Consider the following 25,859-nt stretch of genomic DNA (forward strand, 5'->3'; position numbering starts at 1 on the left):
CAAAGCTGTCAGTTGAAGGAGTGCTCCAAGTCTCCCACTTCGCTGTGCATCTCTGACCTTTAACTATGTGTACCACGTTGTCTTTCGGGGTGCCCACTTGGGGGTCTGCAGGATCATCCTGGCCATTGTGCAGGTGGGTGCAGCTTTGGACATGGGACATTCTGCCAGGGTGGTGTGTGCAGGGCTCCATCCTGCAGCAAGGGCAGGGGCTCCAGTTTCCCATTCAGATTGGTCTTTGCACACTGGGGTTGACTGCTCTTACATGATCATCTTTTTGCCTCTTCAGAGAGTTGCTTGTTAGGTGGGTGGATGTGGTGTGCCAGGTGATGGCTTCTTGTTCTCTAGTCCCCAAATGGCAGTATAATTTTGTGTTTTCAACCACATTGTGCTTGTAAATAACCTTAGTAGTTTCTTTTGCTCAGCAGCATGCTGAGGAATCCTTGTCCGTGCCACCTTGGGAATACCACAGAAGCACAGAACGGTAGGGGTTGGAAGTGACCTCTGGAGATCGAGTCCAGCCCCTCTCAGACCAAATCTAGGGCAGGTCACTCAGAAATATGTAGCCTACCTTTTACAGAACTGCAGCTGCAAGATGGGGAGTTGGGAGAACTTCACTTAAAATTACTTGCTGCATATCAGAAGAACTTGTGCTTTCCCCACAGTTGGCAGGTAAGGTCAAAATCTGGAGGCAGAGTTGTCAGAGCAGTCATTAAAAATAACAGCACAATGCCAGTGAGCACTGGGTTTGTTCTCCCCATTTACCATGTCCTTGGTGCTGGGCTTCCTTGCAGGTTTTGGTAGCCATTCTCCCTTGGAGGTGACCATCTTCATTGCCAGTCCTGTGATGAACTGTAAGACTTGCTTAATCAGCATTGGGGGATTTCTTTTTTTTAGTAAAGCTTTCTGATTTTTATTTTTTTTTAGCCTGTGTGCCAAGAACTTGGCAAGTAATGGGTTGCAGATTGATTGTCCTTCAAGTTTTAGCAAAGCTATTATCTTTTTCTCCTAGTCAGATCTCTGAGCCTGTCTTTTCTCTGGCTCTGGATGGAAATAGTGGCTGATGAGCCTCAGCATTAGGTAACCATTCATGGTGTAATTACCTGCTGCGCCGAGTTACTGCCTTGTGTTTAGGGGGTGTTGCAGGAGAATTGGGTTCAGTGTTCTGATTTCATTTCCTCCTTAAGCTGGTGTGTAACATAAATCTGAATAGTTTCTTCAGTGGGAAAGTATCTCTGAATCTGTAGCAAAAGTCTGCTGCTGCTCCAGTGCCAGTTTTTAAGGCAGGCATGGGGGATTTTTCTGGTGTGCGTGGCTGCAGTGAGTCTTTTCAGGTGTTTTGTAAGCTTATTGTTAGATATTGAAGCTTGAGAACGTTTTGGGTCTCCAGCTCTCAGCTCTCTTTAGAGGCAGGCTGCTTTCTTATAGCCTTTGTTTTGTGCTTCAGTTGGTCCCCAGTTGTGCCCTGTTGCTGTAAGAGAGGTTCACTACAGCCTTCCAACTGCAAAAACAGCTTCAGAGCTAATTGTCCAGAAGACCAAGCAACATTCCCTGAAATTCCTGTGAAAAAAAAAGACTTAAATTTGGGAGATAAAGAAAACAAGTTGCTTTGGTATGGAAGGATTCCAGATACATTGGACATCTTCAGCAGGTTATTCCCTAGAGGATTAGTGGTGTATTGTAGTATCTGCTCAAATTAATTGTTGAAAACAGAGCAGCCATGACCATGAACTTCCTTTAGTGTGCAGGTATTGTGTGTAGGTGAAATAGTTGGAGCTGGTGTGTCCCATGGGTTGGAAGATTGGGCTTTAGGACTAGAAATCTGTTTTCACCTGTTGGAGTGAAATATTCTGGAAGCAAAAAATACCAATTAAGAATTGATCTCATTTGTTATTAGGATAAGCTAGACTAGTCCCAGTGGTGCTGACCAGACTAGAGTTGACTAGTCATGCAAGCCTAGAGGCTTTACCAGCATTTGTTCACCATGTTAATAGATTTAAAGGAAGCACATGTTTTATTGACCAGAATTCATAGGTAACAGTTTGTGATCCTGACTGCAAATGGTTGCCCTTGCAGTTATGTGAGGGAGGATGTTTCTAACAGGTGTGAGTTCTTCTTTTATGAACAGGATGCAAATAGTAGAGCTGTAGAAAAATCATAGCACTGCTGGTTGCTAATCATAGTTATGAGAGCTAAAGACCTGAGTGGAAAATTAAGAATGTATACAGTTAATGAGCAACTGCCAGATTGCATATTTCATTCTGTCAAAACAGCATCAGGGTAACAGTGTGGGGTTGGCTAAAAATTAAGGGAGGGGACAGGGGGGAAACCTTGCCTGGTGCTGGTACCTCAGCCATGGCAGCAGTATAAGTTTCCAAAAGAAAACAGAAACTGAAGTGTCATGTTTTCTTTTACAGAAGGTCTAGACTTGGCTCTGCTGACTTCCAGAGAACCCTACAATTTTTACTTGACAAGTTAAGAAAAGTCAAGTGTACCAAATCCTATGAAAAATGTATTATTTTTTTGTTTTTAAGTAAAAAAGCCTCACCACCCAAAAAAACATGAAGCGAAGGACTGTGATTGCTGGTGTTATCCTGTTTATGAAACTCTTCGTATCTTGTGGACCCTGGAAAATCAAAAATGTATAGAAAAGCAGGAAGAGAGGAGATTTAGATTAGACATTGGGAGGAAGTTCTTCACTATCAGGGTGGTGAGACCCTGGCCGAGGCTGCCCAGGGAAGCTGTGGCTGCCCCATCCCTGGCAGTGTTGAAGGGCAGGTTGGATGGGGCTTGGAGCAGCCTGGGCTGGTGGGAGGTGTCCCTGCCCAGGCAGGAGGTTGGAACTAGATGATTTTTTAGGTCCCTTCTGACCCAAACCAGTCTGGGATTCTATGAAAATTAAAATGGAGCACAAGAGGGCACGCAGAGTATGTTGCTGCCCACACAGGATTAATTCTGTGGCCAAGCAGTGGCTGTAGATACCTCTCTGGAGGTCGGTGTGTGCATTTTGGTGACACTTACTCATGCAAAGTAACTGTTAGAATTCCTCTGCCTGAAGAATTCTGGCAGCTCACCTGCCAGCATCTTCAGTCTGCTATTCAGCAACTTAAAGAGCTCACCCTTTTAAATTCTTAAAACCTGCAGAATTTCCCTAGAATCACTCCATGTCAGGATGAGCTGTGTGTATTATGCCTGGTGCTCCCTTGGCTGGTGTTGGAGTGGTTGGTTTATTTTTACCTGCAGTCTAATCAGTCCTCTGCTGGTGGCTTTTCATTAGCTGCTGCTGCTCTCCCAGTAGCGGTGGGGATGCGGAGCCTGATGGCAGTCTGTAACTTCTCCTGGTGCCCTGAAGCTCAACAACAGAAGCTGATTGACTCAGTTAGGGCCCCAGTCTCTAACAGCAAACGCAATCAATAAATCTTTGTTGGTAAATAATTGCTATTGAACAGAGTTTTAATATAAATTTATGAGTGGTGTTTTATCACAGCTTGAGGCTACAGCAAGCCGCTGAGTGATGGATTTCAGATAACACTTACATTCATTACATTAACTTTGTAAGTTATTTAAAGCTTGTACACTTAACATTGCTTTTGGCTTGCAATGACCTCCTGGGACTAGACGTAGCATACACGTTGCTAATAAAGAGCTTGCAGTGCCTACAGACGGCTCCTCCGCTCGCTCCGTGCGGTGCTGCAGGTCTTGGAGCAAAACCCAAGGTATGAAGCTCATGCACTCCACTGGAAGGCTTTTCCTCTGGCTCATTAAAAGTACAGCCAGTGCAGCTGGAGCAGCGTTCCTCCCTAAGACCCAGAATTGCAGTTTGGGAGAGAAGGTGTGAAATTCTTCTCGGTTTGGGAGCAAATCGGAGGTGTGAAAGTCTGAGCGTTGAGTCTGGAGGCTTTGGGGCTGCTCCACCAAACTGCAGGGCTGAAGTTGCAGATGGAAGACTAACAAATCAGGGATTTCATACACATGAGGAGGAGTAGTGTTACCTGATTGATGATCATTTGAGGCAGAGATTATTTCAACAACAAAAATCAGTATTTTGAAGTAGAAGCTGATACTCCCTTCCTGTGTAGCTCAGTGCCTAGATGTGATTTTTCTGCTGTGCTGTGTGTACCTGGGGGCCTGTTTGGCCATGACTGGAGATGTGCCCAAGCCACCTCAGAATTGCCTTGGAGGTACTGAAGGTCAGTGGGAACCCACATATCTCACTTCCCAGGCACAGTATCCAGTGTGACTTAGATGTAGACATAATGTGACTGAAGTGAAGGGCTTTTTCTGTTTGCTTTTTTTAAGTAACATTTCTTGTCATATCTGGGCCATTTATTTTTTTTTAAATTTAGTTAATGTTAAAGTGCATTTATAACTGATCTAAACTCCAATACTAAGAGCATTTCTCCAGGCCATTCCATATAATTACCACAGACAAAGTGGCATTCTCTGGCCTTGGGGGAAAAAAGTGTGGTTTCTATGGGCTTCTCTGCTTCATAACACTTTCAGTTAGCTCCTTGTATTCAGATAAGTTTCTTCTGCAGGTCCTGAATATATTTTTAATTCTCACCTAATACAAAAATCTGTTCATTTTGTCAAGGTGGTGCCCAAAGAAAATTAAATAGGAAGTTTGGTTTGTTAGTTTGGCATAAGTAGGTACATTGTCTGTATTTACTGCTGAGTGTCTTTTTAACATGAATGCACAGGATTCCACTCTTAAAAGCAAGATGAAACCCCATTTGAATCATTGTCTTCATTTCTGTCCACAATTAGAATTTTGTAATTCACACCTAGATAGTAGCAAAACCTCTGTGTAGTAAAAATAATTAAAGTAGGGGGGTTTTACTATTTACTGAGTTTATAATTGTCATGAATTAGAAATTAAGTAGACAATGGCACGTTTTGTGACTAGCAAAGAAACAGTTAAAAAGGTGTGAAATATATATATATACACACACACACTTTCTTCAAAACTTAAAAAAAAGACAAGAGGGGGAAAGAAAACTCGTGGTTGTGATCCTTGCAGCTTTTTCCCCATTAAAAGGTCTGAAGAACAGACCAGTGCAAGGAAAAGCATAATTTCAATCAATCCCCACAGCACAGCAATAACTAGGATTGGGTCCCGCTAAACATGAGCCTACGTGCTGCAGGTGAAATATGAGAGACTGGAAAGGTGAAGCGACAGATCACCCACTATAGACAAACATACAAGTCAAAGGCAGAAATAAGCTTTCATTTTTTAATAGAAGAACACGACGTCTCTAACCACTGGCAGGCGGTAATTGGGATGCGCGACTCGCGCTTGCCGAAGCTTTTGTAAGGAAGCGTTTCAGAAACCCCGTTCTCTCTTGTAAAAATTTGAGTTGTAGCAGGGAACAGCTCAAAAAAGCAACAGTCTGACCCCCAGAGGGTCAGCAAGTTCAGAGTTTGTACTGCTGTGTAATTCAGTCATCTGACACAAGCTTCTCCTTACGGTCCCATCCCCAGATTGCTTTCAGTTGCGAAGGGTTGTTCTCTGAAGTTGTATTGCAAGTGTGTGTCCAGGAGCAGGCACTTGTGGACTTGACTTTGGCCCTGGGATCGTCTCTCTGGCTGCAAAAGTAGAGTTGTTAGTTCAGGTGGATTGTGGTGAGGGACTTCAGCCAAAAGTTGTAACATCTGGAATGGAGGGAGAATAAAGCTAGCCTACCTTTGGAGGGCTTCTGCTCATCCAGAACTGCCTCTTGTTCCCTCACGGCTTTGGCATTGGGTCTGCACTTTATCAAGCTGCAGGTTTCATGGGCAAACAGCATCACTTGCTTTTCAAGGTTTTACCCACTTTAACAGAAGCTTCTCCACAGGAGTTGAAGGCACCATGCTTGGTAGTGCATCTTTCCATGTTCTGTTTTCCCATTTTTAAGTTCCATGAAAAATGAGAATGGAATAAGCTGATTTTATGGGGATCAGAGAATTGAAGTTTGTATTGGTTTTGATTCCTGGTTGTGGTTGCATGAAATGAATATAAATGTCCACTTTTATCTGAACTTGGTCTGTGGAATCAGTGGGGCCTTGTAGGTGCTGTACATCGTGTCTCCACAGGAGATCTCAGCAGAGGTGCTATGTGAATTCTTTAGGAACTGCCTTCTGACTTGGGTTTGGAAATTAACATTTCTGAGGGAGGAGCATTGCTAAGGCATGAGGTTTGATCTGCAACCCTCAGCCTACTGCAGCATGTTACGTTTTGCTTCTCCAAGTGAGGTACTGCTTTGAAGCTGAGAACAGCTGGTGTAGTCCTTGTCCATTTAAACCTGCTGGTGACTTTTTATCTCAGCTGTTGATTGTCATCATTCATCACTGATGTTTAAGTTGCATATGATTTGTGAAAAGGTGAATCCCCTTGCCCACCTCCTTTCCTCTGTGATCACACCTCTTTCATTAAATTTTCATTAAATTATCTGGAATTTCTTGGAAATATTTTGTATTTGCCCTGTTTCCATTTTGCTGCTCTTACCTGGAACTGGCATCTCTTGCTGGAATAAGGAGCCAGGAGGATTTCCATTGCAGTGTCACCTTACTGCAGAGGGAATGAGAATATAAACATCTGCTCTTCCCTGCTTGTGGAGAGGCAGGGACAAGAAGTGTCCAGGAACACATGGAAAGGAGCACAAGCTACACAGTAGGATCCTCTCTCAATCTGAGGTTCATCCTGGGCTAAGAAGTACAACCAGCTTGGTGTCCTTGTCAGCAAGGAGCAGACATGGGTAACCTGACTCAGCATCACATTAAAATGGGCTTTCCTGAGGCACAGAATTCAGGGCAGAAGGGTCTTCTCTACCCATTGGACAAAGCCAGTGATGATATGGTCATCTGCTTACGTGACTTACTCCATGAAAGCTGCACTTGGAGCTTTGCTTCCTAAATTGAAAGCTCTGAAGCTGCTGATGGAGAGAAAGCGCATCATGGGAGAGGCAAGGGAAAATGAGTAACTTGCAGGAGAAAGCATACCTAAAAGTGTTGGCAATTGTCTTGATCTCTTTCTGTGTCTTAGATGGTTGTGCATTGGCCAAAGTGTTGACTGTTTTTCTTTTTGTCCTCTGCCAGGGTATGCTGCTAAAGCGAAGTGGCAAGTCACTGAATAAGGAGTGGAAGAAGAAGTACGTGACGCTGTGTGACAACGGTGTGCTGACCTACCATCCTAGCTTACATGTAAGTGCACCACACTCTCTGTGTGTTCAACAGAGTCAGGCCCTGAGAAAGCAGTGTTAGCAGCTTCATCCTGATGTGTTCTTGTTGAGTCTTGTGTGGTGGAGAAACTTCTTTCTCTCTCTACATTCCCTTCTTTCTCAAAAAGACACAGTCTCAAATCTCAGCCCTGGTGCAGGGCTGAGTTACAGTCAAATCCCTCTGAACCCCCTGGAACAGGGGTTCCCATCCATCCCAAGAGGCAGCTGAAACGATTTATACCTTTATTTTGTGCTGATGCTTTTTTAAAGCATCCTGTTGAAAATAACTACTAAAATTGTACCATAAAACATTTTCACGTTAAGGTGTCTACACTGTCTCTGCCCATGCATCCTGTCTGCCCCCCTCAGTGTGTGTAGCACAGTCCTGAGGGACAGCTTTGGAGGTGGAGGAAGTGCAGAAGGAACAGTGAGATTTGTCACCGACTTGCCATTCCCTGTTTGCTAAATGGCACTTGCTCTGGGTTGGCACAAGATTTCATAGTCTCAGTCCTACCACTTTAGGCTTTGCTGCAGTTTCTTTCAGGTGTTGTGTCCATGTCTCAAAAATTACTGAGTAAGTGAAGTGACAGGTACCTTTCAGGCATTGCTGCTTTCCATCAGAAATCCGATGCCTCAGCCCTGTGTTCTGGAGCAAGGTTTTGTCTGTTTTTTTCACAATTCCCTTTTGTGAGGCTGACAATTCTGACCTCTTTGACCATTCTTTAGATGTGGGGAGTCCTGCCATGAAATAGTCCCAAGGTACCTGAGTTCTGTCTCAGCAGTGCTCATAGAAGGAAAGTGCGGGTACCCTGTGTCTTTGAGGCAGCCCCCATGGAGCTCCCACATAAATTCTCTCAGGCTGTGTTGGCCAACTGTGGGTTGTCAGGAAAGGAGGATGCAAGCTGCTGTTGTCTGCACCCAAGTCCTTTCCTTGCTTGGTAGAACTGCTCTATTGTTCATGGCCTTGCTGTGTACATGTTAGTTTTTCATTGTCTCTTGCAGACAATAGAGCACTTCTCCTTAGGCTTCCCTGGAGCTGCTTAGTCTCCCCCAGAGTGAGAATCCATTGAGATTAGAGGTAATTACTTTGAGATTAGAGGTAAATCCACTGGAGATTAGAGAGAATCCATTTAAAGAAGAAGTAATTACTAGCATGTAATTGTTTCCCTCTATCTCCCACTATGCCCTCCCACCCCCAAGAAAAAGGTACAGGGCTCCATGTTTCCATGTACTCAGGCCTTGCTTAGGTCAGAGATTTCCCTTCCCTTGGCTGTTCATGGGTAGGTGGTGGTAGGGGACCATATTCTGTTCCTACCTGACAGGAAGCTGCTGGGGAAAATGCTGTGCTTGTTCAGGAGCTTCTTGAGACACCTTCACTGAAGCCAGTCTCTAGGAGTATCTAGGGTTCTGCTCATTCATGTTAAAATCTTATTACAATGTGATTTCTCCTCTCAATTATGCTGGTTTAATGCCTTATTCCTGTTGCCTTTAGCCTTCAAAGAGTCACTGCACTACTTCTGCAGTACGTTTCCATAGCATCAATGGGCTATATATTGTCAATTAAGCGTTGTTAATATACCCTGCAGAGCATTCTTCATCCATCAGGCAACAGTATGTGAGCAGCATCTTCTCTGCCCTGTGCAAACCACAGTGGGAGGAAGAGCTGGGACCAGACTCTTGAAGGCAATTGCACTCCTGGCATAGTTGGTACAAAACTTTGTAGGCAAGAAAGCAGGGAAGTCAGAATTTCCTCAGGGGTATTGCTCAGTAAATGGGATTTCCCCCAAACAGGACTATTATCATAATGTGTTTCTGGTTTGGTTTTGCTGGTTCCTTTTTATCTGTACCTGCTTGTGCTTTTTTCACAGCAAACCAAAGGAACCAGCAGATTTTTAATACTGTGCTTGCATTGCTGTTTGGGATCGCTTATTATGGTGCTTTGAAAAATAAGGACCAGCCTTCCTGTTGAAGAAAAATAACTTTGTTAACCATCTAAAGTCAGATTTCTAAACACATAAAAGCCTGGCTGTAATCTAAACTGTTCATTAGCTTTGGGCTGTCTCAAGTATGCCGATCCTTTTGGTTACACAGCACTTTGCAGTTGTAATTCTGTGAAGCTGGCCTCTTGTGGTGGCAAGGAAATTTAGGAGATAATTTGGTCTTCCCACACTGTGGTTTGAGGCAGAACATAGGATGTTACTGAACACCTGTGTTGCAGGAACCTATTATAATGTTTAATGACTGATTATTAAATACTGCTCGAGATTTGGCTCTGAGTGGATCAGTTGTCTCTAGTCAGATGTTTTAGTGGCAGCTCAGGCACAAAGACAGTATTTTTTAATATAGTGGGTCTGTCTGTATTGCAGAACTCTCCTGTCATCCTCCTCGAATGAAGGATTTGCCACAAAATTAAATGTTTAGGGCAGGGAGTAAAAATCAAATTTGAGTGCCTTTCTTAGAGAGGAGGTGGTGCTGGAAGGGTCAGGCCTGTTTGGCAGGGCAGGATGTTGGAATGCCTGCTGTATTGTGCCAGCTAAATGAGTAACTACTAATGCCACAAGGCTGACACAATGGCTAAATTCATCTTTTTCTTTTCAAGAAACTGGGGGGAGAGGAAAATGGGGAAAGAAAAATATATGTATATCAGCACCCTACTGCTTTCTGACTTGGTCACGTCAGTGTTTTTCAAGAGCCTCAAACCTTCCTGTCCCTTGGGATGCTGAGGAGCTATGCCAATAGAAAATGGTGGGAATAATGAGAGAGAACTTTGACCTGCAGGCTTCAAAGTTCACCATAGCTACCTATTCATCTTACGCTTCTGGAGGATAGTGTTGAGGGACTGACTAAAATTCTGGCTGACAAATTCAGTGTCAGCCTCCCCAGAGGGCCCCAGGGGAATCAGTCCGAGCATCTCTTGGCTTTTAATGGTAGAACGCCATGTGCAAGGGCTCCCAAAATGTATTCACCAGGATACCTGCTGGGCAGCCTTACATCCTGCTGCTTTATCTCAGCCTTGTCCCAATGAATGGCTGATGATGTTTCTCCTCTGTCTGAGGGTTGCCATCGGGCCACAGGTCAGTAGATGACAAAGCTTTAGCTGTGGATGACCATTTTCTGCTTTTATCCCCATCATCATCGCTCCCCCTCATTTATGAAAAGAAGAAAAGAAAACACCTTTTTCAGAAAAGGGTGCGCTTTTTCCCTCTTTTGCATTGAATCTGTTCTAGATCTGCTTTCAAATCAAAGCACAGTGCTGTGGCACCTTAAGGAGGAAGAGCTGCTACTTAGATACACGAGAAGGAAGGCTGCTGCCCATCTAGAACACGAAGAGTGTGTAAATCACCATGTACCTGCCCAGCCAGGTTGATGTTTCTAGCTGAGATCTGCAGTGCAGTAATGCCACCCTTTAGCCTTGCTGATGTGGTTTGATGAGCTGTGCTGGGGGGTGTGGGATTGCAGCAATGATTGAGGGGGGGCAGAAACCTGCCCTTTATTTACTGGAGAAGTGTGTGGATTCACCTGGTCTGCTCAATTCTCCACAGTTTCAAAACTGTTCCTTAGAAACAGCGCTGAGCAGGTGAGCAGCCTACATGAGCTAGCTCAAGGACAGCATTAGCCGTGTTGTTCTATCCTCAAAGTGAATGTATTATTTCTTTAAAAAACAAAATTCCAGCCTGGTAAGGAGGAATCCAACACTTGGCTAGACTTTGCACAAGAGTTTCAACCAAGAGTTATGTGGACACATCAACAAAACAGACCCAATTCATGGGCTTGAAACGTTCTTTGAGACCTGGGGCAGGGAACTGGGCCTTTGGTTGAGCTTTCTTTGCTTTACTCTTTCCTCCAGGAAAAGCAGACTTGGTGGGAAATGAAAGGCTATTGGACATTCCCATGTTGGGAGTCTGGAAGCACTGCAGATCCATACATTTTTCTCAAATCCCACAATATGCATCATTTTTCCTAGAGCTGCAGTTGAAATCTCTTACCATTCTCAGTTCTTAGGATGCTCCTGAATAACTTGGAGTAGGGAAGTGTGCTTGCAGATGGAAGTATCCCATCTCTGCTCATTTTTAAGAGACCTAGGTGCTGCCTGGGGCTGCTCCAGGGGAGCTGTGCTTGCCTTCCTCGTTGGGAATAACCACCCAGGGACATGGCTTTGGTTCAGCATTGTTTCCAGGGTTGCCTTACCTCAGACTGTTCAATGCTCCAAAGTGTGTTGTTTGTGTTGCTTTAATACACATATTCATGCTCTTAGGTATTTTTAAAATACCATTTTGTGTGCCCCCTTTTTTTTTTTTTCCCCCTCTTGTTTTTGCTTTAAAGGAATATAAAGCTGGATGTTGGCTGGCTCTGCAGGCCCTTGTAGCTGGCCTTTCCTAAGAACAATCCTTTCCTAATCCTCAAACTCGGCTTTGGTAAATATTGGAACTGACAAAAGGATCAGCATCTGTTGCTTTTCACGTGAGGTGTAGCCCTGCCTCCTGAAAGAGTAGTGATCCTAGGCAAATCCTGCAGATCAAAAATGAGGATATAGTTTGAGTGGTGATGAAGATAAATCATTAATGTGCCTACAACATTAGCTAGGATAGAAAAAAGGAATGATAGGAACAGTCATGAAGTATGTGTATAGTAATTGCTTATGACAGCTGATGAGTTGATGCCATATTTTTTCCCACTCACCACAACTGGCCTGGGAGCCTTTTCATCAAAGACACGTTCAGAGCAGCATTCTGCTTTCTGAATTGCTTGCCTCGAATTTCCTGGAGCTTTCCTTTCTTAATTCTACCATGTTTCCCTGGGAATTTACATGGTTTCTAGGGATAGCTAGAGGGTAACTGACTTTTATGGGAAAAAAAAGTGTTAATTGTGCTGCTGTAACCTTCTTTGGTAAAGATGCCAAGCATAAAACATACAACCTGGGATGTTTTAAAAGCAAAAGAAGCTTTTATAAAGTGGCATAGCTGTAGACATCACTTGTTCACTTCATAGCTTCCTGGAAAGCTTAAAGGTGTAATGGACTGAAGATCAGTTTGGGAGAAAACTTTAAAAATGGATGGGGAAAAAGAGAAGCTAAAACGTGTTGGCAGTTCCTTAAGTGGGACTTGGGATAGCTGTGAGGGCAAACTGTTTTGCACCCCCGTGGCTTTGTGGCCTTTCAAAGCAGAAGTGCTCCAGCCTGACAGTGCCCCTGCACCTGCTCTGCTCACTGAGAAATCCGATGGTTGTTCCTGACGGGCAGCAAAATGTCCTGTGAAACCCTCCTCAGCTCCCTAACCCCAGTCGATGGAGAAGGAGAGAAAGACTGATTATTCACAGTAACTTCTTGCAATCACTCCCATGACGTGTTACAGATACTCACAGGTCACCAAATGCACAAACAAGGCGACAGCGCAGCGTTTTTAGTTCCAAGCCCATTCGTTTTGGAGGGCAGGACAAGATTTATCGCGTCGTTAGCGCAGGACATTGTGGCAAACACAATACTGCTCCTGGGAGCTGTGCAAACCTGCAGCACAGAGTCAGGAGCAGCAAACATACGTTTCAGTGGCCTGGCTGCTCCCTCTTCAAAGAGGCAGGGAAAACCGCTGGTGTCAGAATGAGTTGCAATTTAAATGACGAAAGCGAAAGCATTAATTAAGCACGAGGTTTTGTAAAATCTGGACTTCCTGTCCAGCAGAGCTAACTGCTGGGGATATAAATGCTTCATAAATTACTCAGAGCAGTAAAACTCTGATTTGTCTTTTCCAGCAGTTCTGGTTGCAAAGCCTGAATGAGGAGTGAAGCGCAGATGGAGAGTTTTCTGGAAATGTTAGGAAAAGGAGCGATCCGTTTAAAAAGCCTCACATTTTGTGAAACTGCTTTTGAATGGAAAGTGTTGCCCGAACTTCCTCCCCTGCCCCTGCAACACTCATAGAACTGCTCAACACCACAGTCTAGATACAGTCAGTGCTTTTTATTACTGAAATTTAATGTTCTTGATTCCCAGTGTGAATAAAAGAGATTCCAGATGACCTTCCTTTTGTCAGGACAGAGTGCTTTTAGGGTGATCAGTGTTTTCCAGGATGCATTTTCATTCCTGTGTCCTCCTCGGAAAGAACATTTCATTGCTTTTCTTAAGATTAACTATGTATTATGAAGCCGAATGATATTATGCCCGTATTTATATGCGAGAGGGGAGGATGGCTAATTTAACAGGAACGTTTGATGAATATATTCCACTGTGGCTCATAACCTCATGGTAGGTTTGTTGCTGAGGTCCTTCCCGGGAAGAGGAGGGGGGAGAGGACTTGCAGACTTTTGTTTCTTCTTAGGTGTGCCTGTGGCCCCAAATGGAAACCAATCAAGGGGCGATTTATGTTCATTAAGTGCTTGTCAAAACTGAAAAATTTTCTAATCAACAGCAATCTAGCTGGGGCCCCTCAATGGCTGGGAGTGTCGCCGCGGCAGTAGGGGCTATTTGCCTGTTCCAACTCTAGGCTAGAAACGCGCTGATGATTACATTAGGCTAAGCTGCGAAGGAAATGAACCGTGGCTTATTTAGGTGCAACTAGCTCCAGTGTAGTCCTGCCCCGCAGGGCACTCGAGAGCGTTTTATGGCTTTAAAATTAGTGTAGCTTCCCATTTGCTGCAGGGTGCTGCATGTTATGCCTTTGAACTCAATAAGCAAAGGGAAGGGGGTCTTTTGTTGTTGTTTTTTTTGCTTCACACTCCCTCCCCGCTCATAACCTCATGGTAGGTTTGTTGCTGAGGTCCTTCCCGGGAAGAGGAGGGGGGAGAGGACTTGCAGACTTTTGTTTCTTCTTAGGTGTGCCTGTGGCCCCAAATGGAAACCAATCAAGGGGCGATTTATGTTCATTAAGTGCTTGTCAAAACTGAAAAATTTTCTAATCAACAGCAATCTAGCTGGGGCCCCTCAATGGCTGGGAGTGTCGCCGCGGCAGTAGGGGCTATTTGCCTGTTCCAACTCTAGGCTAGAAACGCGCTGATGATTACATTAGGCTAAGCTGCGAAGGAAATGAACCGTGGCTTATTTAGGTGCAACTAGCTCCAGTGTAGTCCTGCCCCGCAGGGCACTCGAGAGCGTTTTATGGCTTTAAAATTAGTGTAGCTTCCCATTTGCTGCAGGGTGCTGCATGTTATGCCTTTGAACTCAATAAGCAAAGGGAAGGGGGTCTTTTGTTGTTGTTTTTTTTGCTTCACACTCCCTCCCCCCCCCCTTTCCCCTTTTCTTCTTTTTGCAGTTTAGCAATTTTGTTTTGCATCTTTTCCAGACGGCATTTTGCAATAAAAATGTCTGACTGCCACAGAGAGGCACAAAAGTCAAGGCTCCATCCATCTCCCAGGCTGCTGGGGGTTTGGGGTTTTTGGTCTGGGGGGGGGGAAGGAAGGGGATTGGGTTTTGTTTTTCGGAAGCAGTTGTTGTTGTGGGTGAACAATGGGGTTTTGTGGGTCCGATAGTTCAGCACACAGAATTTTGTTTCTAAAAACATGCCACCTGCAGTCTTTAAATTGTCATCCAAGGTGCAACCGTAAACTTTCTTTTCCATAATTGTTTTTATTTTCGCCTCCGATCAGGAAACACTATCTCAGCCTTAGTAAACTGAGCCTTAGGAGTGCTTTGTCCAATTGAACAGTGGGGAAAAACTAGCCCAAAATGAAGGTGTTTTTCACAGAAGCTCAGTGTAAACCAGGGCCGGATCTGGGAAGGACCCTGGGCCTGGCCCAGTTCCAAGGCTTGGAAAAAAAGGCTTCTGAGGGATTTTTTGAGCCCAAAATGAGAAGAAGTGGGATGTTCTTGCTTGTGTGTTCTGTTATGGACGTGGAAAGCACTGCACACTAAGAGCCATTTTTGTTTGGTAGGCTGTGTGTTGGGAAAGGGAGACATTGGGACAGGTACATGGTGGAAGAAACATATGGGGAGGCTCTTGAGGAGGGAGCAGATACTTTTTGCAGTGTTGATGTTATGACACATGGCAATCCCAAGGTGAGTGGTTTTGGTGTGAGTTTCATTCATCCCATGCCATGATGTAAAAAAGTATAACTCAAATGAAGGGTTTTCTCTCTATCCACAGTCCAGCTCTGCTGTTGTCTTCTACAGCTTCATCCTTCTGTCTTCTTGGTGAAGTTTCTTGGCCAAGAAGCCCAGGTTCACTGCAATCCCAGGGCAGAAGCACCATCCAAAGCAGTTCAGTCAGAGTTGGGCTCCATCCTTGGCTGCTGCCAGAGCAGAACCACCCCTGCCTGCGTGGGCAGGCTGCCAGAGCCTGCCTGCTCACTGCTGCCCAGACCTGGCTCACTGGAATGGTTCTGCTCTCATCCTTCATGGGCTTGTTTTCTCTTACCTTTGAAAAGGCTTTGCAGTTGTGCAGATTGAAAGGAAAACATCTGCCTTAAGGACAGGGGGATTTGTACTCTCACTCTGAATCATAGAACCATCCAGGTTGGAGGAGCCCCTTGGGATCAGCGAGTCCAACCACCATCCCTGCTCTACAAAGTTCTCTCTAAACCATATCCACCAGCAACACATCCAAATGATTTGGAGGCAGCTCTGTAGAAAAGCAGGGGGATTTATCTCTCAGGGTACTAACTGATAAATAGTTAGTCACTAACTCAGCATTCATGCACATTTTCTTTGGAGGCAGCTCTGCAGAAAAGCAGGAGGATTTATCTCTCAGGGTACTAACTGATAGTCACTAACTCAGCATTCATGCACATTTTCTTGCTTATTACACTGAAAATTAAATCACAGGGTTTCAAAATGCAACCTAGGTACCAGAAAGGCCCTGCCTGTGGGACAAGGGTGGCCATCTCTTCTTGCATTACAGACATTTGAAAATCCTTGAACTCCATAATGTTTTTATATCCATGAGCCACTTGTTTAAGGCTTGTTATGGGTAGAACCATGTAGCCATGTGCTTACTCCTTTAGTGAAGTGTTTGAGATACCTGTAGTAGACTTGGATGATGTAAGTCCCAGGTTCATGGAAGCAGCCTCCAGCACTGTCTTCTGCCTTTCCCTCAATCTGACCCTCACATCCTTCCTCCCCTGAAAAAGGGACCAGGCAGGCAGCAACAGCATTAAGTGTGGCTGTGGAAGAAGAGATGTTTGCCTGTTGTCAGTCTTCTCAGCTGGGAGAAGGCAGCCAGCTAGCTGGAAGCATCACATAAGTGTGGGCTCAGCTTCTGGCCCTCGATGGTGTGTCCTCTCTGGCTTTGAAGCCAGAAGCCATTGCTATGTGGGGCAGGAAGCCCACCAACTGCTGCCATTGAGAACAAGAGCCCCTCCACACCCCAAATTGCAGTGTTTCTTTTTGGTAGGTCTGTTTAAAAAACAACATCATACCCGTTTGCTCAATTTGCATGTCTGAAAGGCTTCTTTTCAGTTAATTGGTTAAATTAATTTCTGCTGTTGTAAAGGGAGGGCTGTATTAAGAGCAGACCTAAAGTGATTTTACTTTACATTAGTCCATGTCACGGCACATCATTTCTTTCTCACTCACGGCGATTCAATTTTGTGGGGCTGTCAAAGAATGTTTTGTGTCGTCTTCAGTCAGTGTAGCTTTTACAATTTTTGCTGATATTTTAGCAGTTTGTTTAGTCCTCTAGATAATGGTCAATGGCCTTGAGTAGTCAAATTAACACCTCGGCAGCACTAGATCTGAGCAGTAACCCGGGGATGAAAAGCCAGGAGAATCAATACAGTGAGCGCGTTTTTAGGGATTATTGATGGATTGATGCATTCTGGCCTTAGCTTGAAGAGGCAGCCTTGCCCCTCAGCTGACTAAGATGAAGTTGCCAGTTACTGAGGACTGCAGGCCATCACCTGCCTAGTGTTTCCCAAGCTGGGAGATTAGATGGAGATCTTTTGGAGTCCTCAGCTGAGGAAGCCAGGGCGTTGGCAGGGTCTGTGGTGCCCGCTCGGCTCTTCCCCGCCTCACCCCTGCCCCACCGTGAGAATTGGAGATGCTGTCGATTTGATGCAGTGTAATTCCTGTAGGGATCCATCTGGGACAAAGGAGGCACTAATGGCTTGTCCTCCGCCTCCAGCCTCAGAAGGTGGGAGCCATGTTAAGCTGTGCTGCTGTCAGCAAGCTGAGCGCTGTGGGTCTCCCTGCCACAACTCTCAATTGCTAGCAGGTTTCTCTCATTGCACCTCATTTGCATCTGGGACATCAATTAGCATGTTTGTTGAGGCTAATTGAATGAAACTCAATCATAGCTCTTAATTGCTTGACTATGTGAAAAGAAATCACATTAATGCAGCTAATTAAGTGTATGGCAATAGATGCAACATAATTAGGAGCGAAATGTAAAAAACAAGCGGTGGCGAAGGTGCAAGCGCAGCGGCGCGGGGGCTGGGCCTCTCTTCTCCCGTGATCCACACGTTTGGGGAGAGTTCCTTCTCCTTTGCCCCTTGCTTTCCTTGCCTTTCTTTTTCCCCCCTGCGCTACTGAATGATGAACGTGGACAAGTTGAGAAGAAAAATGCAAATGGGCTTGCAATTACTACTTTTTCAAGCTGTTGAGGGGCAGAAGATGGCACTTCTGGGGTGGCCCGCTGTTGAGTGGGCTCTAGGGACTTGTTAAGTGCTGTTTAAAAGTACTTGGCTTTGAATTACCCTCATGCCTTGTTAAAGGGTTTTTTCCCCTTTTTTCTCGGATCAGCATTTTCCACAACTAACATCTAGGGGAGTTATATCTGTAACATTTGCATATCAAAATCAGGCTTGCTGTCTTCTCTTTAGCACAGCATATTCCAGATGACAGCAAGACCCTCATCTGTTCTAATCTGATCAAACCCTCCATTGCGCTTCTGAAGCCACGACGTTGTTTCGTAGCCTTGACTTTTATTCCCCGAACGCGGATCTGAAGGAGCGTGGGGGCAGGTGCTCCAGAGACTGCAAACTTGGTGCTGGCCTCTCCTCCTCAGGGAGACACGGAGATTATCACTGTGCATCTCGCACACAATGAAGGAGGCTTTATTATTTACATTTGATATATCCCTATAAATATTTAAGCTGACTTTAATACCTACGTGGCATCTGTCGCGTTTAGGCGCTTCCGTGTAACAGCAGCCCGGCTGCAGTGCATGTGTTTCCTGTTTGCCAACATCCACTTGCTCTCTCACACGGTTTGTAGCTCACCTAAGCCTGGTTTACTCTCAATTCATGGGGCTTTCATCGTGCCCCATGACTTGTGACAGGGTAGCAGGGAAGTGGTATGTGCTATTCATCCAAAGAATTTGGAATAAACACTTCCGTCTTCAATGTAAAGGAAGTACACTGGTTATTGTATGTTAAATAAAACGTGTCTGTTACAAAGAGGACATGCTGAGGTTTAGTCACCATCTGATTAAGCCTCATTTTGGAGCCCATAAGCAATATATGCTCAATTATGTTCTGCTTATTGTATTTTAATTTGTGAAGTACTGACACTGAACAAGAAAGTTTATGCCAACTTGATAATTTATGGATGAAAGTGTTCTGCTCATTTCTAACATCTAGTGCCTGAAATGTATTCCCAGATTGCCTTTGTTTCTTTTGGCAGCACAGCTCTGTGTCCTTACCCCTCGAGTTGTTCAGGGCCCCCCCTTGTTACTGTTAATCATTCTCAAACAGCTGGGGGGGAAGATGGTGTGATGGCTTCGTTTGGGGGTTTTATCACAGATTAATGTTAGCTGTGAAGAAACAAATGCTGGCCTAGCAGAAGATTTTTATGTGTTTTGAGCAGAACATATAATGTGTATTGTAAAAACTGCCAAAGGTGGGAGAACGTTTGTAGGAGAGCTGATTGCTCTCCATGTTGTGGCAGCAGAGGTGCAGACCTTGGGATGCCTTTAGTCCATTTGGGTAAAAGTGACGTTCTGGTGGTGTACAGGTCTGTGTGCTGCAGGTCTGGAACTGACCTAGGTCAGTGTTGGTAGTCTTCACCTTGCCCTCATCACTTACTGGAAAGCTCCACACTACCAGGGCTATTTGTAGTCAAAAGTGTTGAAGGGATTATCAAGAAAATGGAAGGGGAAGAACATGGTGAGTGCAGGTGGATGATGTAGGGCAAAAGTCTTGGGAAACCAGGTTTTGTTACTTTTATTGCTTACAGAGCCACCTGTTTGATATTGGGATTGGGTTTTTTTCTTTCCTCTTACCAGGACTATATGCAGAACGTCCACGGGAAAGAAATTGACTTGCTGAGAACCACTGTGAAAGTCCCTGGGAAGAGGCCACCCCGAGCAACGTCAGCTTGTGCACCCATCTCCAGCCCCAAAACCAACGGCCTCTCCAAGGACATGAGCAGTTTACACATCTCGCCCAATTCAGGTAAGAATGCCACGCTGAGGACAAAAGGGAAAGGCTGCATTTCAGTCTCTGTAGGCAGCTGTCATGTACTCCTGGGATGGTGTCTGTTAGTAATTTACAAATCCAAATAACCCCTGATGTGTGACTGTTTTACAAGCCCTGACTGCTGGTCTCCTCCACAAGAGATTCTGAGTAGCCTTTCATATCCATCTTTTTCTATTGGTTACCTTGTACTTGCCAAAACCCTACCTAAATTCATCAAATAACATGTGAAGGATTGGTGCTGCCTTATGCCTGATCTGTTAGGGCTAGAACTTGGGAAAAACAGGAGCTATATCATTTGAAAGGGCTTTTTGTGCCTTCCTGATGGGACTCAAAGCACTTCTTTCCACCTTTAGAAGGATGTGTAAATTTGGGCTTTCCAACAGCAAGATGCTTCTGCAGAAAGCTATTTTAGTTCGTTTATGGAAGCAGTTTATAGCTTCTTGTGAGCTCTAAACAAAGGAGTTTATTGTTTGCTGAAGCACTTGTCCATGCAGCTAAGTGGATTTTAAAAATTGCATTAAGGAAAGACATTTAAGGCAACTTGTAAAACACATACAGAGCTCATAATGGTGAAGTGGTGGTGTGGAAGTTCTGTCAGCATGTTTGGGATGAGGTCCATAAAGTGCCGAGCGCCTTTTGCATTCATGATGAATATGGACACCTCCAGCATCTGTGTCAACAAAACACCCCAACCTGTTCTCTTCCTGTCAATATACACTAGACAGGTAGGATGAGCAGCAGCAGGAGGGAGCTTGGTCACCCTGCTGGTCAAGCCTTCTCTTGGGTAGTCATGGCTATCATATGCCTCAAGTCAAGCTGTGATTCCCTTATATTAGGGGAAGAGGGAGAGGGATTTTCTTTCCAACTGCAGATGCTGCTTGTTGAGATGAGTGTTTAAAAAAAGGGGTAAAAAAAAAAAAAAAGTTGGTTTTATTGAGCAGACATCCCTGCAGGTCTTGCATGGAATGTTTGTATTAGTTCAGCCTGGGACATGAAATGTCTGAAGCCATGATTACAGCAGACTCTTTGTCAAGTTGTAACCTACCCCTCAAGAGGCTCAGAGCTGGCACTGCCACTGGGAGAGTTCACAGGAGAAAATTATTTGTGGTTGGTTTATTCTTCCCATTTTGGTGTTGAATTTAGAGGGCTGGGTGCAGGGAGTGGTTTTGTTTTCCAACATATTCCGTAATGTAGGGAAGAAAAGTACTGGAGTGAGTCACTAAACCAGCAGTAAGATGTTTGAACACAGGTAAAAATTACTTCATAACTCCAGAAAAGTACATTTCTGAAAACACAATCAGGGATAATACTAGTAGGAAGATTATAGCATGGAATTTAGATGTTTTGGCATATGCTTAGGTCAGAGGGAAACAGCTTGTACATGACTTAAATTAATATTGCACAGTTAATTTTGTTACAGAACTCTCTGCACTTGTGATGCTTTCTTTACATGAAACTGTGCACTAGGCAGCTTGCTCTGGCAGGGATGGAAGCCATGGAGAAGGTATCCTGGCTAGCCAGAAGTTATATCACACAGCAGTTGGTTTAAAAGAGACAAGTTAATTATGATAGAAAGTGCAAACGCTGGGAAAAAGCTCTGCCTTTGGATGGTGTTTTTTGAGTAATGTGGTGGGAACAGTTGGAGCTTCTGTCCTCTCTTGACGTCTTTATCGTGTTGCTTAGAAATACCAAAAGACTTTTCTGTTGATTTCTGGTTATAGTAGTTCAAGAGATCTACTGTGGTTAAGTCTTAAAATAATTAATGTCCTCCTAATGTAAAAAGGAGTTGTATCCAAGGGAGGTGGAGCCTGGTTCCTCTGTCATCCCCCACCTGAATACCTTCATTTCCCCCCTCACACAGCTGGGACACTACGCCAATCCTTCTGTAATTTTAAGCAAGTTCTTGACCTGCTTATCTTTGTGTGATGCTTTTCCCATAGATAACACAAGGATTGATGTCTTAATTGTCTTAATTGTATTATCCCTGCAGCTGGCTGGAAGCATAGCAGTTTGGAAGCATCTTTGTAACTTGCTGGTGGGAGCAGGTGAAGACAGACTAGACTGAATAGCTTTATTCCCTCCATGGCAGCTGGCCAGCCTGTTCCTACCTAACTCCCTGCTGTCTCCTGCCCACTTGGGGTGTATGGAAGGTGGATGTCCAGGATTCTGGGGGAGAGAAGTGTCAGTGAAGATGCAAAAAGCTCTGTGAGGTTGTGTTTCAGTTCAGCTCATACACAGCAGTTTCAGACCTGCTGCAGTATTGTCCCTCACAGCCATTGCTTCTGGTACATTCAGTGCATTATCAATCATCACACCCCTTCTTTGGTTTTTGGGTTTTTTTCTCAAATTTTCTTTCTTCTGAACAAGCTGCCTTCTTTGAATCTTTCTTACTTAAAGGCCATGTTTGAGGTCTGTCTGGTTATTGCATTACTGGACAGAACAACCAGCAGCAGGACAGAGGAGCTGCTTTAGGAAGCTGATTGATCGAAACAGCAGTTACTCAATTAAAAACAAAAACCTGCAAATCAGTAAAGTATCATTTTAAAAAAAAAAAAAAAGGTAGGACAGGCCAGATCTGAAAAATAACTGTCAGCAGCTCGGTTGTGTGTCAGTCTGTATGTCACCCTCAATACTCTTAATGTGCAGGTAAGAGTGAGGAGCTGCAGAGTGATTTTAAAATATTAGGGTATTATTAGTTTTGTAAAAAAGCCCCTGTCACAAGCTGTTCCTGGCCTGTTAGTCTGAACTTTCCTGTGCTCAGGTATATTGACAGTGCTGGCTGTGGTCACAGCTGCTGTTGGGTGGGAGACCCATGGGTGCTCAGCACACGGCTTCTGGAGCATAGGGAGGACTTTTCCTACCCCTGCAGCTGCCTACCATGCGACTGCACACATTTGCAAATTATCCCTTTGAGGCTGTGGTGCTGTCTCTGAGCTTTTTCTCAATTGTTAGTGCTGGCAAAATGTTGTCTGCTTGAGTGATGCTTTAAAATCGATCACAGGGCTGAACTGTCTGTTAGGGTTTTCTTGTTGTTTCTCCTCCTCACAGGGGAGGTTTGGACCAAGCACAGAAAGAATCAGCACTTGCTATTTTTAATTTTTAGGTACGTAATTACACTGCATTCTTGCTGCTTGGTGTGTTACCTCTGCCCCAAAACAGCAAGGTTTCCTGTTCTGCTTTTTGCCAGTGCAGACTTGGTACCTGGATATTCTGTGCTTGGATATCAGGACAGTATTTTTTCACTGTTGGATTTGGTCAGGAGTGGACTAATTTTTCTTCTGCTGTCATTTAATTGCATACAGCTTAGTGGAAAGGCTAATATATGAAAAGAAAACCACTGTTCAATTAAAGTGTCGCATTTCAGATTGCCTCTGGAAACAGAATTCATCATCTTTGCTTATACATGGAGAAAGCACAGGCCCACTAAAAACTTTTCTTAGCTGAGCTTTCCTCTTACCAGTAACTTGGGTTCCTAGAAATGGCTGAACTTACTTTCATTCAGACATCAACAGGAAAAAATTGAGAGCGTTTTTGCACTCCAAAGTTGGTTCAACTTCTAATCCCCACCACAGTGTGTGAGGAAATAGAGCACCATGAGCTCTTCCTTCTCATCACCTGGACCTAAGTGATCATCTGCATCAAATGTGTTCAGTCTCTTTCTCCCACTTGTTTAAGCCCACTGAAGATCCTTCCCAAGGTGCTTCCCTATGAGGAGACTAGAAGGAGTTAGGCTAATGAGGAAGAGGACATCCTGAATTCAAAAGGAGTATACTCAGTTATTTGTTGATATGATTTATAACAGCCACACAGTAAGGGAAAGTTTTATCCAATAGATCTAATTGATGTAGACATCACATGCAGAAACTAATGTTTAAAAATACATCATTCTCAGCACGTTGTGTTTAGTTGTGCTGTTGTGGCACTCCCTTGTCTGAACAAGATTGTTTTTCTGGTTTAAAAGACTGCTTGATATACAGCCATACAATAACCATCTTAGTGACAGCTATCCTGATCTGTGAGTGTTTACATCCCAAACATCTGGAAGCAGAAACCTCTGGGAAATATGAGGGGAAAAAAGCCAACGTGACTCTTTCCTGCAGGGTTTCCAAATGTGCACAAGAGCTGGGAGAAAAGCTTTTCCTTTGACGTGGGGAGTCACAGTAGAACAGGAACCAAATTAGGAGTGAGAAGAACAGTGGGAAAAAGCAGTGTTTTCTGACAAATAAGGAGAAGGTAAAGCTGCTTCTACTCTTTTAAGTCTAGACACCTTGCCTGGGAAAGGGTTGAAATTTCTCCTTCTGGAAGTGTTACCATAATGCCTTAAAGGTGAAAGCTGGTCCCTGGACTTTCTTGGGTTCTTGGAGGTGCAGTTTGGACTGAGATTCTGTGTGGCTGCTTCTCCTGGGCAATGCAAAGGTGTAGTGGGTTGTTTTGGTTTTGTTATCTGAAGGCTTGAATAACAGATTTTTAATGGTGCCTTTATGAAGGGGGCTTGTACTTGTGTGCTAACTTGGTAGCAATCTTGGAGTTGGGGAAATGGAAGTCTCTTCAATCTGAAGTTACTTTTGTGGTATCTTAAAGTTGCTAAATGATGCTTAAGTAGCTTAAATTGAATTCTCATGGCAGCAAACATGAGTCTGTTGATACTCCTCAGTGGGAAGTACTTCAGAACAGAGGAGCTTATGGCCTTGCTCAGTTCCAACTTTATCTAAGAAGCAGGAGGTGAATGTTGCAGCAACGTCCTAAGGGCCCTGCTACATCAGCCATTGGCCCAGTCTCTCTGCCTTTTAGAAGCTGACTAAGTCCTTGCTGACTTTGGAGCAAGTGTGAGTCCAGGGCTCAGTTACTCTTCGGTTGGAGTTGAGCTGGTGACCTGAAGGTAAACTTACTCCACAGTTCTCTCCCAGGAGTCATTTATTTCTTCTCCTCTACAAACAACCCAAAGCCTGAGTTGGAGCAAGAGCCACTGATGTAGAAAGTTCACATCTAAAAATAGCTTATGGTGTGCAGATAAATTGTTTCCTGATTAACACTTCATTTAAATAATTTGGTGCTATTACATTTACTTACAATAGTGACTGTACAGTATGTGAAGTATCCTAAAATGTGTTAGGTCCGTAGCCATCGTTAACTGTGCTAAAGGTTGTTATCTGCTAACTGTATGTGACATTTCAGACATCTTACAGGGACAGCATCTTCACATAGTTATACATGGGAGTTTTCTATCTCTTATCAATTATGATCATCTATCAAATGAATGCAGTGGTCGTTAAGTTACCGTATTTTACACCAAAGTGCTTGGAATCAGGCTGAGTTGCAGGGACTGGCTTCCAGATATATATATATATATATCTTTTGAGAAGGTAAATTGGTGTTTCAGTTAGGCCAGTATACCTTCAGAGTCAGGTTTCTGACACCGTGTCTGGAGATTCTAATTCCTGTCTAGTAAATTCTGCTCTTTAAACACTGCATTTTTACCTTTTAAGCCTGACTTACGCCTCCAGCCCTGCCTGTCCCATTGAGTAGCCATTTTCCAACACACCTGAACCAACAGCTGCTCGGTCTGGAGAGAGCCAAACCCTCTGAGGTTTGCTGTGCCATATGAGGAGGGGAAGCACAGTGTAAAGCCATGGGTCTAGCCAGGAGCTTGCTGGTGTAGGCAGTTGCTCCAAAGCTCATGGATCTAGGGTGCCTTTGCAATATATGCAGAACTGTGTTCTGGATTCTGCTCTGAAGTCCTCACTCGTAGGTGACTGAGCTTGCATGCTGGAGCAGTGTCTGTCCTGACAGTGCCAGATGTTACCTGGTGGAGTACCCAAGAGACCAGAGGTTGGTAGTTATTTGCTGCTAACTTTGTGGTCTGGTGTGGCATGTGAGATGCCTTCACATAAAACATTTTCCACCCTTCGACTTGAGCACAAGTTTGATGGTTTTGCCCCAGATCACAGCTGCAAGTTTGTGACTTATTTTAGTCATGAATCATCCAAGCCAATTTTCCATTTGATTGTGTTTGCTGTTAGTTCTGTGATAAGCAGTTGTAGCGAAGGAAAGGAGAAGTTGTCGGTTTGCTTGTTGCAAAGGAACAAAATGTTAAGTGGATCGGAGATTTCCCTTTCATCCCACTAGAGGGGGATCCCTCAAGGTTGTCTCCTACAGATCTCTTGGACTAGGAGGTGCCCTTCCCAGAACTAGAGAGAAACAAACTTTGACTCTTACTGCCTTTTATTCCTTATGTTGGGGAAGAATGCAGGACAACTGCTGGTGTTAACGAAATAAATACTTGATAAAACCACTGAATTTGTTGAATATTGAAAAGCGATGAGTTTGCTT

The 25,859-nt window shown here is 44.3% G+C and overlaps 1 protein-coding gene across 1 annotated transcript in view; it reads left to right on the top strand.

Annotated features, from left to right (window-relative positions):
- AGAP1 (ArfGAP with GTPase domain, ankyrin repeat and PH domain 1) overlaps positions 1-25,859 on the top strand; it is a 243,146-nt gene that overhangs the window by 106,207 nt on the left and 111,080 nt on the right. Inside the window, exons 9-10 of the mRNA XM_010007801.1 lie at positions 7,072-7,176; positions 19,337-19,505. Coding sequence (XP_010006103.1) covers positions 7,072-7,176; positions 19,337-19,505 — 274 coding nt within the window. The remainder of the gene's footprint in view (positions 1-7,071; positions 7,177-19,336; positions 19,506-25,859) is intronic.

The sequence above is a fragment of the Chaetura pelagica genome, unplaced genomic scaffold (assembly GCF_000747805.2).
Source record: "Chaetura pelagica isolate M959 unplaced genomic scaffold, ChaPel_1.0 scaffold532, whole genome shotgun sequence".
In the NCBI taxonomy this organism is placed as follows: domain Eukaryota; kingdom Metazoa; phylum Chordata; class Aves; order Apodiformes; family Apodidae; genus Chaetura; species Chaetura pelagica.